Source organism: Euleptes europaea, chromosome 9, assembly GCF_029931775.1.
Source record: "Euleptes europaea isolate rEulEur1 chromosome 9, rEulEur1.hap1, whole genome shotgun sequence".
In the NCBI taxonomy this organism is placed as follows: domain Eukaryota; kingdom Metazoa; phylum Chordata; class Lepidosauria; order Squamata; family Sphaerodactylidae; genus Euleptes; species Euleptes europaea.
In genome coordinates, this window is record NC_079320.1 from 15,963,198 (window position 1) to 15,982,289 (window position 19,092).

The 19,092-nt window shown below is 46.7% G+C and overlaps 1 protein-coding gene across 1 annotated transcript in view; it reads left to right on the forward strand.

The window, feature by feature from the left end:
* The first annotated feature begins 607 nt into the window (after positions 1-607).
* LOC130482465 (E3 ISG15--protein ligase HERC5-like) overlaps positions 608-19,092 on the forward strand; it is a 59,269-nt gene continuing 40,784 nt past the window's right edge. Inside the window, exons 1-9 of the mRNA XM_056855190.1 lie at positions 608-812; positions 7,608-7,728; positions 9,642-9,718; positions 11,598-11,819; positions 12,977-13,068; positions 14,192-14,322; positions 15,276-15,424; positions 16,288-16,364; positions 17,678-17,781. Coding sequence (XP_056711168.1) covers positions 608-812; positions 7,608-7,728; positions 9,642-9,718; positions 11,598-11,819; positions 12,977-13,068; positions 14,192-14,322; positions 15,276-15,424; positions 16,288-16,364; positions 17,678-17,781 — 1,178 coding nt within the window. The remainder of the gene's footprint in view (positions 813-7,607; positions 7,729-9,641; positions 9,719-11,597; positions 11,820-12,976; positions 13,069-14,191; positions 14,323-15,275; positions 15,425-16,287; positions 16,365-17,677; positions 17,782-19,092) is intronic.

A 19,092-nucleotide genomic window follows, 5' to 3' on the forward strand; every position in this document is an offset into this window, starting at 1 on the left:
GGTAGGGTATGAGCGAGCTCATACCCTACCAGAAAATATTCTTGTTAGTCTCGAAGCTGCTCCTGGACTCTTGCCCTTTTCTACTGCAAAGTTTTGCAAAGTTTTGCTTTCGCTCATACCCTCCCAGAAAATATTCTTGTTAGTCTCGAAGCTGCTCCTGGACTCTTGCCCTTTTCTACTGCAAAGTTTTGCAAAGTTTTGCTTTCGCTCATACCCTCCCAGAAAATATTCTTGTTAGTCTCGAAGCTGCTCCTGGACTCTTGCCCTTTTCTACTGCAAAGTTTTGCAAAGTTTTGCTTTCGCTCATACCCTCCCAGAAAATATTCTTGTTAGTCTCGAAGCTGCTACTGGACTCTTGCCCTTTTCTACTGCAAAGTTTTGCAAAGTTTTGCTTTCGCTCATACCCTCCCAGAAAATATTCTTGTTAGTCTTTCAGGTGCTCCTGGACTCTTGCCCTTTTCTACTTCCAAGTTTGGCAAAGCGATTTCTTTTCCCCTTTCGAGAGAAGCTGCACCGCCTCGGAGAGGAGTCCGGGGCTCGCCCCTTGCTTCTTGGCGTCTTTGCGCAGGACTTGGCGTCGGACCGGCAGGAAAGCATCCCGCCAAACATGCCCAGGCGGCGGGGCCCTAGGCACGGGGCGGCCTCGTCGTTGCTCTTCTTCCCCAAGGCCCCCTTCTTCCAGGAGGACCCTGGCCCCATCCGCCAGATCAGCTGCTGGCGAGGCTGCCTGGCTGCTGCGAAGACCGACGGGACGGTCGCTCTTTGGGTCGGCGCGCAGTTGGGAGGCGGCCGGAGCCCCGCTGGGATGCCCAGTGAGTAGACCTGGCAGAGAGGGCTCGGCGCTGCGAATCCTCCTCCATTGGCCGCTGAAAGGATGGTTACGGGTGCAGCCTGGGAGTAAGCACCCCCTAACGTGGTGGGATGTAGTGGTGAGGAGGCGTGCCTGGGAGGAGGGCAACCAAGATGGGGAGGGGGGTCTGGAGACCAAGCCCTGGGAGGAAAGGTTGAAGGAGCTGGGGAGGGGCCGTGGCTCAGTGGAAGGTCCCAGGGTCAATCCCCGGCATCTCCAGTTAAAGGGACTAGGTCAGGTAGGTGATGTGAAAGATCCTCTGCCTGAGACCCTGGAGAGCTGCTGCCAGTCTGAGTAGACTACTGACTTTGATGGACCAAGGGTCTGGTTCGGTATAAGGCAGCTTCATGGGGATAGGCCATGGCTCAGTGGTAGAGCATCTGCTTGGCATGCAGAAGGTCCCAGGTTCAATCCCCAGACTACTGACTTTGATGGACCAAGGGTCTGGTTCGGTATAAGGCAGCTTCATGGGGATAGGCCATGGCTCAGTGGTAGAGCATCTGCTTGGCATGCAGAAGGTCCCAGGTTCAATCCCCAGACTACTGACTTTGATGGACCAAGGGTCTGGTTCGGTATAAGGCAGCTTCATGGGGATAGGCCATGGCTCAGTGGTAGAGCATCTGCTTGGCATGCAGAAGGTCCCAGGTTCAATCCCCAGACTACTGACTTTGATGGACCAAGGGTCTGGTTCGGTATAAGGCAGCTTCATGGGGATAGGCCATGGCTCAGTGGTAGAGCATCTGCTTGGCATGCAGAAGGTCCCAGGTTCAATCCCCAGACTACTGACTTTGATGGACCAAGGGTCTGGTTCGGTATAAGGCAGCTTCATGGGGATAGGCCATGGCTCAGTGGTAGAGCATCTGCTTGGCATGCAGAAGGTCCCAGGTTCAATCCCCAGACTACTGACTTTGATGGACCAAGGGTCTGGTTCGGTATAAGGCAGCTTCATGGGGATAGGCCATGGCTCAGTGGTAGAGCATCTGCTTGGCATGCAGAAGGTCCCAGGTTCAATCCCCAGACTACTGACTTTGATGGACCAAGGGTCTGGTTCGGTATAAGGCAGCTTCATGGGGATAGGCCATGGCTCAGTGGTAGAGCATCTGCTTGACATGCAGAAGGTCCCAGGTTCAATCCCCAGACTACTGACTTTGATGGACCAAGGGTCTGGTTCGGTATAAGGCAGCTTCATGGGGATAGGCCATGGCTCAGTGGTAGAGCATCTGCTTGGCATGCAGAAGGTCCCAGGTTCAATCCCCGGCATCTCCAGTTAAAGGGACTAGGCAAGTAGGTGATGTGAAAGATCCTCTGCCTGAGACCCTGGAGAGCCGCTGCCGGTCTGAGTAGACAATACTGACTTTGATGGACCAAGGGTCTGATTCAGTAGAAGGCAGCTTCCTGTGTTCCTGTGAGCTGGGCATGTTTAGCTTGAAGAGGAGAAGACTGAGAGGGGATATGATAGCCATGTTCCAGTACTTGGGCTGTCATATTGAGGATGGTGGCGCGTTATTTTCTGCTGCCCCAGAAGGTCAGACCAGACCCCACGGGTTGAAATTCAAGCAAAAGAGTTTCCGTCTAGACATTAGGAAGAATTTTCTGACAGTTAGAGCGGTTCCTCAGTGGAACAGGCTTCCTCGGGAGGTGGTGAGCTCTCCTTCCCTGGAGGTTTTTAAGAAGAGGTTAGATGGCCATCTGTCAGCAGTGCTGATTCTGTGACCTTAGGCAGATGATGAGAGGGCAGTGGCGGACCTACATTTTTGGGACTCTGAAGCTTGAACTGTTATAGGGGCCCCTTCACAACCAGCAACAATAGGGCAACATCCAACAAGGTGCAAAGTGTCTTGCTGTCCGTTCAAGGGCTTCGAGGCCCAAATGGCAGAGAACAGTGGTGGGGTGGAGCCCTTGAAAATGGGCCATACAGTGAGCCCCTTCCCACCAGCAATGAGGTCTGGGTGACTGGTGTTATCTTCTTCAATAGGGTTGATCTATGGCAGATGTATTGGTTCATTCTCTAATACAGAAGTAGAAGGTGGCTCGTTAGGATAGAGGTGAAAATCTGATTTTTGGTGTTAAAATGCACAAGTGAGATGAATGCAGCCTAAGTTGAAAATACAGATGTCTTTTTATGGTTCCGATTGGCTCTAGCCTAAGGGCTGAGCTATAGAACTATTAAGCCATGCACCAATGAAGGATTTGATAATCCAGCTGCCAGAATGTATGCTATGACTAGATTCTGGTGAGCTCAGCAAACCCATACAGCTGGGGGTTTGGGCGCTGCAAGCCCCTGAGAAAATTTTGAAATTTGACCAATTACAGGGACATTTTGAGACCATATGAAATGGGTTTTAGAGCATATTCTAAGGTCAATATTAAGTATTTCAACACATTGGCTTATGATTCTATCACCACAATAGTTTTGTTTTAATAACATTTAAAAAAACTCCATCGATTTTGTTGAAAAATTCACTCATTTAAAAAAATGTTACTTCAGGGCCCCTCCAGGATTAGGGGCCCTGAAGCTTAAGCTTCATTAGTTTCATAGTAGACCCGCCACTGTGAGAGGGAGGGCATCTTGGCCATCTTCTGGTCACTGGGTGTGTGTTTGGGGAAGTAATTGTGAATTTCCTGCATTGTGCAGGGGGTTGGACTAGATGACCCTGGTGATCTCTTCCAACGCTATGATTCTGTGTTGCATGAAGATGCCTTAGGTCAGTGGTCGGCAAACTCATTAGTCAACAGAGCCAAATATCAACAGTACAACAATTGAGATTTCTTTTGAGAGCCACCGTCCTACTTGCTTGTCCCTTTAACTGGAGATGCCCGGGATTGAACCTGGGACCTTCTGCATGCCAAACAGATGCTCCACCACTGACCCACAGCCCCTCCCAAACGGTGCAAGTGCAGACTTCCGGTTCCCAAGCCCCCCCCCCAAATAAAACTGCAACTGAGGCTGGCTGCCCAACCCTCGGAGGCCCCCCCCCCGCCGCCGCCGCACCCCCAGGAAGGGGGCTCCTCTCCGCCCCGCCCTCCCGGCGCTGGGCACTGGCAGCAGGTCGGCTTGAAAGGTCCAATGAGAGGAGAGATTCGGGGACACCCCCTCCAATTGCACTCACATGAAGCTGCCTTATACTGAATCAGACCCTTGGTCCATCAAAGTCCATCGTGCCTGCCCCCCACCCCCAGCCGATGGAGTCAGCCTCCGGGAGGGATTCCCCCGCGCCCCACTCCGCCGCCCTCCCTCCTTCCCGGGCCAGCTGGGCGAGGCGGCGGTGGGAGCGCACAGGGCGCACAGCCCGCTCCGGCCCAGCATGAGGCGGAGCCTGCCTCTCCCTGCCCCTTGCAGGAGCAGCCTAGGCGGCCGGCCGCCACCTCTCCCCGCCGCCTCTGATCCCTTCCCGCCGGAGGGGGAGAGAGAGAGAGAGAGAGGAGGGGAGGCCGGGGGAGGGGGCGCCGCCTCCCACTCGCCTGCTGGCTCCTCCCGCCTGGGGGGCGCTGGAGCCCGGCGGGAGCGCGGCACCTCTGCCTGGCTGGGCACTTGGATGCGGAGGAGCCGACAGACGGGGGGGGTGGGGAGCTGGCTTCCTGGCCGGCTGGCAGGATCCCGCCGGCGGTTCGGCTGGGCCAGGAACCGCGGCCTCCCCGGCCCCAGGGAGAGCCACATTCAAGGGGCCAAAGAGCCACATGCGGCTCGGGAGCCGCGGTTTGCCAACCACTGCCTTAGGTCATTGATCCGTCAATTTCAGTTTGGCAGAGGCTTCCACATCACCGCCTGCTTGGTCCTTTTAGCTGGAGATGCTGGGGACTGAACCTGGGGCTTTCTGCATGTCAAGCCAATGCTCTAGTTCTGAGCCACAGCCTCCTGACCTGAACGCTGTGAGCTCCCCCCAGAAGGCTCCCTACTTCTATCTGGTACCAGACCCAGTACGTTTGTTGGGGAAGTTCTTGGCCATAGGAAGGTGAGCGATCATCCTCGATGACAGAGCGTTGAGGCTGGACTTCCAATGCTGAGTTTGCTGGAGGTTAACTAACTCCCACCAATGTGCACCACCGTGGGGGGATCCAGCACTCTTACTGGAGGTGGTGGTGGTGGGGACATGTCAGTCTCTAGTTCAGCACCTAATGTAACTGCTGAGTGGTGAATGGCCCTACTTACTGTCCCATCAATCAAAGAAGCTCGTTTGGTTGGGTACAGGAGAGAGGGACGTTGGGCAAAAACGCATGGTCACTTTATCCTCCTTTAATCCCTGTTTTAGCCAGGATCAAACGCACATTAGGCAAAACACATGCGTTTGATCCTGGCTGAATCCTGGCTGAAACAGGGATTAAAGGAGGATAAAGTGACCATGCGTTTTCGCCCTTATCTATCAGGTACCTCTATGCCGTGAAAGGCTTTTAAAGTAACCATTTCCACACATTCAACATCTGTTACAAAGGGAAGACAATTTTTTTTCTCCAGGTTGTTGGCATCCCTAGCCTCTGTACAGCAACTCCTGGTCTTCCTTGGTGAGCTAATAAAAACTTCCTTTTTGTTTTTTCGGGAAAAAACTGGCTTTGATTTTTCAAAAGGAAACTCTCCAGTGATCTGAGGATTTGCAACATATGTTCTTTTTGTCAAATTTCTCTCAGTTTTTCTTCACTCTGGTTTGGTCATCTGCTGGGTGAATGTTTACTTCCGCACCAGTTTCAGTTTCCATTCTGGAGCTAGGACATCCTCGGTGTTCTCATCAAGAGCCTTAAGCAGACACCACACAGGACCCTCCGATTGGGCCTGGTTTTGCTTTCCTGACTGCGCAAACGTAGCAGAGGCTGCTGGACTCATGTTGGCCTCTTTTTATCTGTCAGAAGGAAAACACAGCCATAGGTCATTTAGTGGTAACTGTTTCATCACAGTGGTGATAGGGTTGCCAACTTCCAGGTACTTTGGCAAACAAGAGTTTGCATGTTGTCAGTTAATTAGCAAACATAAAACAGCAAAAGTATGCACTAATTTTGAAGTGCACCGTAAAGTCCTGAATCAGGATTGTTTCCTGTGTCCAAGAGGTAAAGTCTTTTCACTTCAACAGGAGACCGGTATCCTTTCTGTTTCGGCTTATCACAGCCTTCCTCAGGGACCGACGCTAGTTGTTATTAACACGTGTTATTAACGGACTGTGAATATATGTTGACTACTTGTTGATAAGCTACAAGACTACGTTGGCTATAAGCTTTGTATACTATGTAATTTTTCATGTATATAAATTGAGTTGAATGCAGTTTAATTGCTGTTTTATGTTTGCTAACTTCCAGGTACTAACTTCCTGCTTATTACCACTGATCTCCAGCCGATAGAGATCAGTTCACCTGGAGAAAATGGCCGCTTTGGCAATTGGACTCTATGGCATTGAAATCCCTCCCCAAACCCCACCCTTTTCAGGCTCCCCCCCACCCCAAAAAAAACCTCCCGCTGGTGGTGAGGAGGGACCTGGCAACCTTAAGTGGTGAGCATGCAAGTGGTTTTTCTCCAAGCCGGTTTATTAAGAGTCAACAATATTTGGTTGAACACATACGCACAAAGTCCACACATCTGAAATTCATATTCTGAACACTGAGAGCCAGTGCAGTCAGGTGCCAGTCTGAAATAGAAGAGACTCAGGTTCAAGTCCCCGCTGAGCCATTAAGCTCACTGGGTGACCTTGGGCCTGTCTGTCTGTCTGTCTCTCAGCATAACTTACTGCGCAGGGCTGTTGTGAAGAAAAAACGGAGGACCATGTTTGCTGCCCCAAACTCCTTGAATGATGTGTGAGATTAAAACACAGTAATGAGTGCCACCCTCAGAAAGAATTTTTCAAAACACATTAATCCATCAGTAACACTGCACTGAATTTACATGGATTTTCTGAGAAGAGAAAATAGTCACTCCCAAATCATAGACTTTGGCCAAGGAAAGAGGACACATTTTTTCTTCTTCCCTGAGCATTGCAGTCTCATGGGGGCAATGAAAATTGATTTAATGGGGGTTAACTGAAGCAAGAAATATTCTTTCTTAATTTACCTGGTGTTATGAATCACTATCTCTGACAACATACTGACTGCTCTTAGTGGAGAATAGGGTTGCCAGCCTGCAGGTGAGGACTGGATATTCCAGAGTACAGAGATCAGCTCCCCTGGAGAAAACGACTGCTTTGGAGGGTGGACTCTGGCCTTAGATGCTGTTGAGATCTCTCCCCTCCCCAAATCTTCTAATGCTGGCAAGAAGACGAGCTAAACTGCATCCTAGAATAATGATTTATCAAAGTTTTTTATTCATCACTTCATTTATACCCTGCTGTTCTCCTCAAGGGAAAGCGGCTTGTATCATTCTCCTCTCTTCCGTTTTATCCTCACAACAACCCTGTGAGGAAAGTTAGGCTGAAAGCATATGAGTGGCCCAAAGCTTCCCATGCAGAATGGGGATTTAAACCAGGGTCTTCCGGATCCTAAGCTGACTATACCACACTATACCACACTGGCTCTTAAAGATGCCTTCTGAGTCCTGGTGGTCCTGAGATTTCACCATGTAGGCAACGTTCACACGCTTTCTTGCCTTTGCAGCCTTGAGGACTAGAAACAGGCTCCTTCTTTTAAAAGGCAGCTAAGATTCTTGCTATGCAAAAGTTCTACATCCAGAATCAATTTCTGCTCTTGCCAGGTACAATTGTAGAACATATGCAATGCTGCCCAAGCGTTAGTATGTTTTTGTTTCTAAACAGGATAGCAACTTCTGTCTTGGTTGAACTTGCAGGGCACATTAAGCTGAAAAACAATGTCAAGGTGAATTTAGTGGACTGCGAGACATCTCATCTGCTCATTCTCTCATCGGAAGGAAAACTTTCTGAGCACGGACTTGTTAAGTCAGAGCCAAGGTGAGACATCTTGCTTTATGCAATGGTGGCACAGCTGCAAGGTGTTTTTTTTTTTTAATTGTTTACTGTGCTGGGGTCTAAAATAATAGCTGAGGAATAGCAATGCAGGGGTTGTATTTCTTCCATAAATTCACTTTATAGGAGAATGCAAGAATGCCTCTGGTTCTTTTTGCTCCCTCTTAAAAGGAAACTTCCATGCAGTAAGCTGGGCAAAAGTTTTATCAGTAAGGAGTCATGGTTCCAATCCAGTTAAGGATACCCATGGGAAAATCCTGCGTATCTCAGTCCACAGCCTGCTGGTCTTTTTTTTGGGGGGGGGGGAATGCTGCTGCAAATTTTCCTGTTTTTTAGGATTTTCACATTCATGTCCCAGGGTTGCATTGCATAGCTATTGCTTGTGGGAATAAGCCTTCGTTTTCAGAGCGCAACACGTTTTCACTGACCCTGTTAAAAATGGATCCTCGTCGGGACAACTGGTGGCTCTGGTTACAGTGATCCACATTCAGGTGAGATTGCTGTAATGCACTGTATGTGGGCCTGCCCTTGAAGACTGTTTGGAAATGTCAGCTAGTCCCATAGCACAGCAGCAAGTCTTCTCTCAAGCATAGCCTACAAAGCAGGGTATTACACTGGTTCGCAAAGAGCTGCAGTGATTGCCTGTTTGTTTCTGTGCCCAGTTCAAGGCGTTGGTTTTAAAACCCTCTATTGCCCAGGAACAAGGACTGCCTCTTCCCGTATATTCTTGCTGAGACCTTGCGTTTGTTCTCATAGGCCCTTTCTCATAGGCTGGGGGCCACAAAGGATAGGGTCCTTTTTATTTTAAGACACTTTGCATTAACAGGCTAACTCCATTTATCTGCCTGGTTCTCTCTTCTCCCCCTCCCCACTCCCAGTGGCAACTGATTCGTCACTGTTGTGTGTTTTTTATTATTGTCATTTTTATTAATCTTTGTGTCAGTTGGTTTGGGGAGTGGTCATCTTTGTTTTGTCTTTGGTTCTTTTATGAATTTGCAATTATTTTATAATGTTGTGAGCCACCCTGGACCGTGAATGCAGAGAGATGCCAGATGAGTATTTAACTAAACAATCAATAAAGAAGAGAGGCGAGAGTTTGCAAATGGAGCCTTTCTTCTCTCACGATCAGATTCTGTTTCTTCCCCTGTACCTCCCCGTGGCCATAATCCTGCAAATCAGCCATCTCAGGTTGTATGGAGGGGAGTTTCTGCCATGAATAGGGTTGCCAACTCGGGGTTGGAAAATTCCTGGAGATTTGGGGGTGGAACCTAGAGAGGGTGGGGTTTGGGGAGTAGAGGGATCTCAGCGGGGTATAATGCCATAGAGCACCCTCCAAAGCGGCTATTTCCTCCAGGGAAACTTATCACTGTAGTCTGAAAATAAGATATAATTCCAGGAGATCTCTAGACCCCACCTGGAGGTTGGCAACCCTATATGAGACTGATAAGCATTTTTCAGAGCCTCTTTCCAAGTTCATTTGCAGCAGCTCCCAGGAAATGAACTTCCATATAACTGAAATGGGCATACCTGTATCTCATTCAAAGAGCAGCACAGCTAAGAAGAAGAGTTGGGTTTTATATGCCAACTTTCTCTACCACTTAAGGAAGAATCAAACCAGCTTACAATCACCTTCCCTTCCCCTCCGCACAATAGATACCCTATGAGGTAGGTGGGGCTGAGAGAGCTTGAAGAGAACTTTGACTAGCCCAAGGTCACCCAGCTTGCTTTACGTGTAGGAGTGGGGAAACCAACCCGGTGGCAGAGTAAAAACAGAGAACTACTTTGCGGTTTGCATATTCCCATGCACAAAATGTAGTATTCTTGAGTGACTTGCCCAAATCTTTCACAAGGAATGTTAGCGTTTGACATCTCTTGCATGCGCTCTTCTCTTTGAACAGACTGCTGAAAGAATTAGGAAACAAACAAATTATTCAAATCGCATGTGGCGACCATCATTCCATGGCTCTGTCGAAAGGTATGATATGTCATTCATATATACAGCATTTAAGATAAGTTAGGATGTTAGTCAGCAAGCCTTGAGAACTGTATGATCCCATTTGCTTGCTTTTCAAAGGCTGCTGAACATGATGAGGGTGAATGTGAACTGGATACGTCTTTTAATAGCTCCTGGGGTGATTGTTAATTTGTAGGATCGCTGCAAGCCAGAAGTGACTTGACAGCACTTAACACACACTCTGGGCAGTCTGTGAAACAAAAAAGCAATGTTAGAGACCTAGAGCCACTAAAATGTGGGGAGAAAAGGCTCCTTGTTGCCCCTCCCAAGTCTCCTCCTGGTCTCCCCTCCTGTCCTTAGCACAGAACCCATCTCTATGAACAGTTGAGATGGAGGAGAAGGAGAAAAGTGCGGCCCATCCTCAGGTCACTATGGAACCTGGCAGAACACAGTCCTTCCTCTTCTCCTACTAGCTTAGGCCAAAGTGAGCAAAGAGGTGGAGAGAAAATCTCAGTGACAGCCAGAACATTGTGGGGAGGTTTGTGAAGGACTTTTCTAACTCACCAGTACAGTGTGAGCAGGTATGTCAGCTATAAACATAAGTAAAGCCCTGCTGGGTCAGACAGCGGGTCCATCTAGTCCAGCATCTTGTTTCATGCAGTGGCCAACCAGTTGCCCTTGAAGGCCAACAACCAAGGCATCGAGGCCAAGGCTTTCGGCTGATGCTGCCTCCTAATGCTGGTATTCGGAAGTTTGCTGCCTCTGTATATGGAGGTTCCCTTTACTCTAAAGAAACTTCCCTGCACATAGATAACCCAGCTACAAGCTGTCTGTCAAGTCAAGACTAGAAACCTGCCCGTGACAAGCTAGTGTTCCATAGGCAACAAGATCTGTGTGTGTGTGTGGTGGAGGGATGTTAGTGCAAGCACTGCACTGTGCACTCTTGAAACATCTGTGTCAGCTCTCAAGCTCAGGTGGCTTATTTTATCTATTTATTTAGTTTCTTAAATTTCTATCCTGGTCTCTCCAGCCGAAGCCAGGCTCAGGTTGGGTAACAACATTAAAACCAGCCTACTGGCACAATAATAATAAAAGGTAAAGGTCCCCTGTGCAAGTACCGGGTCATTCTTGACCTATGGGATGACGTCACATCCCAACGTTTCCTAGGCAGACTTTGTTTGCGGGGTGGTTTTCCAGTGCCTTCCCCAGTCATCTTCCCTTTACCCCCAGCAAGCTGGGTACTCATTTTACCGATCTCGGAAGGATGGAAGGCTGAGTCAACCTTGAGCCGGCTACCTGAAACCAACTTCCGTCGGGATCGAACTCATGTCGTGAGCAGAGCTTGGACTGCAGTACTGCAGCTTACCACTCTGCTCCACGGGGCTCCTCACAATAATAATACATACTCATTAAAACAATAAAACTAATCATAAATAATCATACTAAAACAGCAGATGGTGCATGGAAAGTAGTAACCACTGAGAAGTATTGCAGTCAGACATTCCCCCCATAGATCATAAACTTAGCTAAAATAAAAATGGGGGTGGGGTAGGGAGGCCAGCACAGATGGCATCCACGGCTGTCCTCAGTTGTAGGCCTGATGAAACAACTCTGTCTTACAAGCCCTGTCCAACTCTTTGAGGTTCTGCGGGGCTCTGATGTTACTTGGGAGGGAGTTCCACCTGGCTGTTGTCGAGGACCCTCCTAGGATGCTTTACAAGGATGAAATGGTACAACCCTATGAACACATCTGCCTGCCACTACCAAAGCTCTTTAGAGGAAGGTTAGGATATAGATGAGAAGCACATAGATTTTGAAGGGGCCTCTAATTAATGTTGCAGCTCAAACGTGTTCTGAGTGTCTGCAATTCCCGTACTTCTCTTTTGTATGTTGTATTAAGGAGGAGAGCTCTTCAGCTGGGGTCAAAATGAACATGGTCAACTTGGCTTGGGAAGAGAGATAAGCGCTGCCAGGGAGCCACAGCTGGTGCAGGCTCTCGAAGGCATTCCTCTGGCCAAGATCGCAGCTGGAGGATCTCACAGTATGGCAGTCTCTCTGTCTGGATCAGTCTACTCTTGGGGAAAGAACACCTTTGGGCAGCTGGGACTTGGACATACAGAAGGTGAGGAGAGTCGATGTGATGGAAGAGTGAAATCCCTTCCATGAACGCTGCCTTATGCGGAGGCAGTCCATGGGTGCAACTAACCCATTAATTTCTCCTCTGACTGGTAGCAGTCCCCTCTACATGGTGGTAGGGAAGGAGGCAAAGAGAGGGGAAAGTGGTGGTAGAACGGCCGACTTGTGGCAACAGTTCCTTGATGATGATAATAAAGATTGCAAACACATTAATAACATAGACAAATCTGCCCCTAGCTGGTGAAACCGAGGCACAGTCACAGATTTCAGACACTGAGCTCTGGTGGTTTTTACTTGTAGAGAATATTAAACAGGGCTACCCAACCTAGAGAACCCGTGTGATGTAGTGGTTAAGGGAGATGGACTCTAGCCCGGAGATCTGGGTTTGATTCCCCACTCCTCCACAGGAAGCCTGCTGGGCGACCTTGGACCAGTTACAGTTCTCTTAGAACTCTCTCAGCCCACACAAAGGCAGGCAATGGCCTCTTGCCTTGAAAACCCTGTGGGGTTGCCATAAGTCAGCTGTGACTTGATGACACACACACGCACACACAACCTAGAAAGCTCTGTATACAAGTTGTAATTACAAACATTGTAAACTAGTTCACCTTTCCTCTTAAGTTTTAAAATTGGTTTTAACTACAGACCTGACTTCTGTGTATGCTTCCTGTGAAGTGGGGGATGAGAGAACCCGATTTTACATCTATAGGTCGATAAGACCTGGTCTACACGGGCTGCAGGATCAGACGGTAGAATCCTGAGATGGTCAAATGAGCTGTATACCTCTTCAGACTGCAGCGAGTCTCGTTTTTAATGCTCCCCCATGAACACGCCCTGCAATTTTAAAATAAGCACATCAAGAAGACAGGTTCTTCTAGCCAAGCCTTTTCCAAACTGTGCTAACTTTCCACATGCAGGGAATTATTCATGATGGGGAAATTTGAAAAATGGGATCCTTTCCCTGCAGTTTGAAGGGGTACGGTCCACTCTGTCACCTCCTATTTCCCACCTTATATTTGCTATATGTATATAGTATATCTAAGTCATTTCTAGCAGTGGTAACCAATTATTTCTTATTCCTTTTTCAAAGATCAACCAACACCTCTTTCAGTGACTCCTTTTCCCTCTCTGTCTCCTTTTCAGACAGGAATTCCCCCACATATGTGAATGCATTGGAGCATAAGAAGACTGTGTTCATTTCATGTGGAGGAGAGCACACTGCAGTTCTTTCAAAGGTTGACTTTTTTTTTTTAAAGAAACCCTCTGTACATATTAATAGGTTTATGTTCTTATATGCCTTCTCTCTCACCCTCCTCTGAGAACTTATCTAGTAATTTTTATAAGCCAAGTATCACAGCATTACTATACCAGTGAATTCCATAGGTTTAATTGCCCATTGTGTTTAGACCTTGTGGCTATGAAAATAGCATTAGAAGTGTGTGAGCTATGCCTGAGGAAATTTCAGAAGCTAAAAAGGACGAGTAACGTAGGATTTCAAGTAGTCAAGAGGAGAGCCTTCCGGGCTCTGCAGTAACTCGTTGCTCTCCATGGTTAGGAGAAGCAGGATTGATTTGCGGATTTAAGCTTTTCTCAGCATAGAATTTTGAATACCTTGGTGCATCATATTTTATTTATTTATTTATTTTTGCTTTGGTGTAGCATATACACAGCCTTGGTCATCCATGATCTTATAAACTTTTATTTCCCCAGTTATATAAAGTGAGGGAGAAAGTAGATTCCTTTGAAATGTGGTGCTGGAGGAGAGTGTTACGGATACCCTGGACTGCCAAAAAAAACAAATCAGTGGGTTATAGATCAAATCAAGCCTGAACTGACCTTAGAAGCTAAAATGACTAAATTAAGGCTGTCGTACTTTGGTCACATTATGAGAAGACGAGAGTCACTGGAAAAGACAATCATGCTGGGAAAAGTTGAAGGCAGCAGGAAAAGAGGAAGACCCAACAAGAGATGGATTGACTCTATAAAGGAAGCCATGGCCCTCAGTTTGCAAGACCTGAGCAAGGCTGTTTAGGACAGGATGTTTGGAGGACATTGATTCATAGGGTCGCCATGAGTCAGAAGCGACTTGACGACACTTAAAACACACATAACGTGAGCTAGTTGGTATAGTCAGACTACGATCCCAGGTTCAAATGCCCACGCTGCCATGAAGCTAATTGGGTTCTCATAAGTCAATCATTGTCTTTCAGTCTAATATAACTCACAGGGTTGTTGTGAAACTAAAGGAAGAAGCTCTCCTTAATTGCTTGGGGAAGAGGTAGGATTAAAACTGTCGTTAATGGATGGTATGGAATATTTGCTCTTGAAGCGTGTCATGTTGGTCTGTCTCCTGCCAAGGATGGACTGGTCTGCACTTTTGGAGCTGGCTGCCACGGCCAGCTAGGCCACAACTCCACGCGCAACGAGCTGTTTCCGCGTTTTGTGGCAGAGCTGTTTGGTGTTCGAGTGTCTGAGGTGGCCTGTGGGAGGTAAGAAAGCCACCCGTCTTCCAATTAGTTTATGTTGTTGTCAAGGAGGTGATTTTGCCAAGTTGAAAAGAGGATAAAAATCGATGAGAAAATTTGCACCAGTGTCCAACAGAGGCAATATATGTAAGAGAAACCCATCTACTTAACTTTTTGGTAGTGGAGATATGGGGATCACCAACAGGGCTGCAGTAGCAGAATTAAGTATGACTGCCCTTGGGCCATTTTGATTCTTAATGTAATGTTTTGTTTCCTTACATCTTGTCTTTTCATCTTGCCATCCTGTCTCATGCACACATGGGCACAGGAAGCTGCCTCATGCTGAATTAGACCATTGGCCCATCAAGGTCTGTATTGTCTACTCAGACTGGCAGAGGCTCACTACGGTCTCTGGTAGAGGTCTTTCACATCACCTACTACATGATGCTTTTAACGAGAGATGCAGGGCTTTGAACCTGGCACCTTCTGCATGCAAAGCTGACGCTCTTCCACCGAACTACAGTCCCTCCCCTGTCCTTTATACTTTTACTGTTTGTGCATACTTCTCTTTGGGTTAGTAAAATGTTGTTTAGGCTAGGATCTTTTTAATTTTTTTTTTTTGTATAAATGCTTAACATCAGCTGATGTCAGGCAGAAACCAGGAATCGTGGGCCCAAGGTCACCCAGTGAGCTTTCATGGCACGAATGGGGATTCGAAGCCAGGTCTCCCAGATACTAGTCTGACACTCTTAACCACTACACTGCACTGGCTCTCCTTATTGGGACAACGTGTGAGCTTTTGTCCTAAATCAGGAATTAATTGCAGTGCTAGGAACGGTTACTGTACAGGAGTAAAGAAATGATGGAATGGTATCCAGATTGTTTAACCCCTTGATGGTTGCAGTTTTTCAGCTTGAAAGGGCCTGGTTGAACCAAAGGGACTGAATACGCGTGATCTGCTTCACTCCTGTAAACAGATGGCACACACTTGTCTATGTCACAGACCTGGGGAAAGTCTACTCATTTGGTTCTGGATCCGAAGGGCAGCTTGGCAATGGGAGAAAGTGTGACCAGTTGATACCCCTTCCTGTTGACTTGACTGAGAAGGGCAGGAAATCCAACCAAGGTAAATTATGTTTATGGTCTTTACAAGCTGTGCTTCGTGTTTGGCTGCGAATCAAACACATTGTGAATTTAAGATCCATCCGCAAGTTAAAAATCAATGTTTATTTGTGTGTTTTATTCATAGCCCATCTTTCTCATTGAGACTCAAGGCAGATAATAATACAGTCAAACCGTTTACGTACAGAGTTGCAAGGCTAGAAAGGGCTTTAGGAGTGGGGATAGAAAAGGATTCTCTGCCCCACAGCTGCTCCATTGGGGACAGAACTGGTGTGAAAGTAATTTGAGATCATCTTTGGCACTCAGCCACAATTTAATGTATTTTGTTTGGGCAAGAAACATTGTCAATTTAAAACAACGTGCATCCATCATTACATAGTTTACATAGCTTATACCAGCCACAGAGCCTGAATTCTTTTCCGGTTATATTCTGAGGTGGTAGGTTATATTTATTTATAAAATTTATACCCCACCTTTCTGCCCTGTTCAGGACCACCAAGAGAGCTAACTGATCAAGAACGCACATAATAAAAACATATCTTAAATACTATTAAAAATCAAACAAAAACACCTAATTAAAGCACTTACAACCAAGCTAAAATACACACAGCACAAGAAGAGACACGTACATAAAAACAACAATTAAAACATAAGGCATGAAAGAGGGATCACTGAGGGAATGCCAAATTAAGCATGTTATAAGTTGTGCAAGAATGACCGTGTTTGCCTGTTACAGCAAAAAACAAACAGGTGTGTCATGATGTAAGGTTCCATGCACCAGAGCCATTTCATCAGATCACCAACTGGATGTTTCTAGAGCTGAGACACGATTCCTTGAATAATCCTTTGCTTTATTGTCTATCACAGAAGGGAGTGCTTCAGAGGAAAATATTAAAATAATTGCTGGAGATAACCAAAGTATTGTGATTTCTCTGAAGGAAAAGGTCAGTAAGGGTTTGGGGGGACGTGCAGTTCCAAATTACTACAGCCTGTATATTTCCAGAGGGGAAATGGCTACAGCTTGCTTCTTTGCCTTAGGCCCTAATTAGACGTTATGGTGTCCACAGGTCTGACCCGTGGAAGCTAATGCCATTTTAGAGCTGAGCTTGGACATTAAAATTACCACAAAAGCCTGATCCTGATCTGGCCACCAGTGCCGAGGGACCAGGTGATCTTGTTATCCACCTCTGCACCTTCCAGGAGCTGTTTTAGCACGTGAAAAAGCATAAGGTGGGGATGTGCTGTGGGCCCAATCAGGATGAGACCATAGCAGCATTTTTACATGGCCAAAGTCAGTTCTAAAGTGGCGTAACATCTAGTTAGCTGGAACTTCCGTTTACGTTGTAACAGGCCCCAGTTACCCATGTGGGGTTGCCCATCTCCAGGTATTGGCTGGCGATCTCCTGGGATTACCACTGATCTCCAGATAACAGACATCCGTTCACCTGGAGAAAATGGCCGTTTTGGAAGGTGGCCTCTATGGCATTATACCCCATTGAATTCCCTCTCCTCCCTTACCCCACCCTCCTCAGGCTCCAGGTATTCTCAGACCTGGAGCTGGCAACCCTATCCCCATGGCATCCATTTTTGTGCCCACTCACTGTGATCGAAATTTTAAAAATGCCTACTTTAGTCTTCAGGAGATAGGCTCAACTGAAAATAAAAGTATAATCTTCGGCACACTTGTAATGGTTTGACATATTTTAAATCCAGATGTGTGTTTAGCGCAGGGGGATGCTCAGTTTCAGGCTTAAAAATAACTACATGAGGGCATGTAAAGGGGAAGTCATATCTCCTCACCACTCAAGTAATGGGCAACATCTGAGAGCCAACAGATGCCTGTGTCCCAGATCTAACAAAATTCCACATAGCAATAATGTTCTGTCAATCAATCTATAATCATGAAAATGGGCACAAAATGTATTATACTCAGATTGGGGAAACCTGCACTATAAGTGTTGTTTGAAGCAAGACATCTGGACATGAACAAAACTCAATTAACAGACAGGCATTTATTGTGCTGCAAATTGGTTGTCTGGAACGGTCCATAGTTTGCCTTATACTTTGGTTGCAAAAGCCAGTTTTTCTTTTGGCGTGCTTTAATGCCCTAAATCTCTACAATATCAGGGATCAGGGGGAGACATCAACAAAATGCAACGCGACATATCCGCTCTGGATTTCAGCCACAAATCCCCAGTGGAGATATCTCATTAGGCTCTACAGTCACTTTGTGTGTGTTGTGTCTTATTTTCTTCAGAATTCATGTGCCAGTTTAAACCAGACAGTTGCCAGAATAGAAGAGGAAGAGATAGATAAATGGGTTTCTGATTTGGACCCTAAACACTGGCGGAACGTAAGACAGTATGTATCTCCTCTGCTGGATTTCTACAACTGTTGCATACTTGATGTTTTTAAAGGATCCTTGTCCTTGCCGCATTTTGCCCAATGATACTAAATTCAAAAGCAACAACATAATATTCAGTCTGAGCATAGTGGATAGGGATAATAACCTCAGAGCAGAAGTTGAGACCTAGCCTGGTAAGCTACCACTTGGTTGTGTATACTCAGCCTGTGATGGTCCAAAGATTATTCAGCCAAGCCATCCCCTAGTCCTTGTCTGTATGTGCATCCTCATTGGGCAAAAGCAATCAAATCAAGCAATATGACTAGTTGGCCTAGGAGCACAGCAGGGTGGTGGGGAGTGGCAGGAACCTTGTCAACAGGTAGTCATTGTCATTAATGGTTTATTACTTCAAGGGACAGATTTATAATACCCCCCAAGTACATCTTACAGTTGAGTTCAAGCACAGACTTTACCAAATTGAAAACTAGAGACACCAAAGCTGTCTTTGTATAGGATTTTCCATAAGAATTACATGGTCTCTTCATGAGAAATACCCATTCAAATCTCCATTCCATATATCCTCTCTTCAGGACTTGAGTAAGTTCTTCTAGCTGAAAAAGTGGCTACAGGTTATGTTGTTGTTTTTCAAAAGGACTCTTCATGCACTCAGCAAAGCTGTCTTGAAGACATGTAGGTCTTTCTTCTGTTGCTAGGTTATGGAGCACTACTCAGAAAGCTAATTTGCTTCATTTTTAATCTGCTATTCTTGCCATTCAAGGTGGATGCTCAAATTTGCATGAAATCTAGCACCCAGTCCCCTGGGCTTTTTGGGAGCAAATTCTGGGTTTGGTGGCAGCATCTACCACTTTCCCTTATGATACCCCCCTCAGTCACCCAAGGCATCAGAGCCCTATTCAGTGTAGAAGACAAAACAGATATACTACTGGCCCATTGTAAACACATTGGGTGAAAACGCATGGTCGCTTTATCCTCCTTTAATCCCTGTTTCAGCCAGGATTCAGCCAGGATTGAATGCATACGTTTCGCCTAATGTATTTTCAATCCTGGCTAAAACAGGGATTAAAGGAGGATAAAGCGACAATGCGTTTTCACCCTAAGATTTCTGTCCTTGTTTGCTCAACAAGGCAGTACCTTCTGCCTGATTTACATCAGGATCCTGACTTCTTCTGCTCTTCCTCCCTGAATCCAAATCCCCAGTAGAAACTGACCTCAAGGGCCAAAGTTTGAGACTACGCACTTCAATCTGTATTTGAGCATGATTTCTCACAGTCTCACCAGCCATAAATGGCCTAGTGAGAGGCAATGTG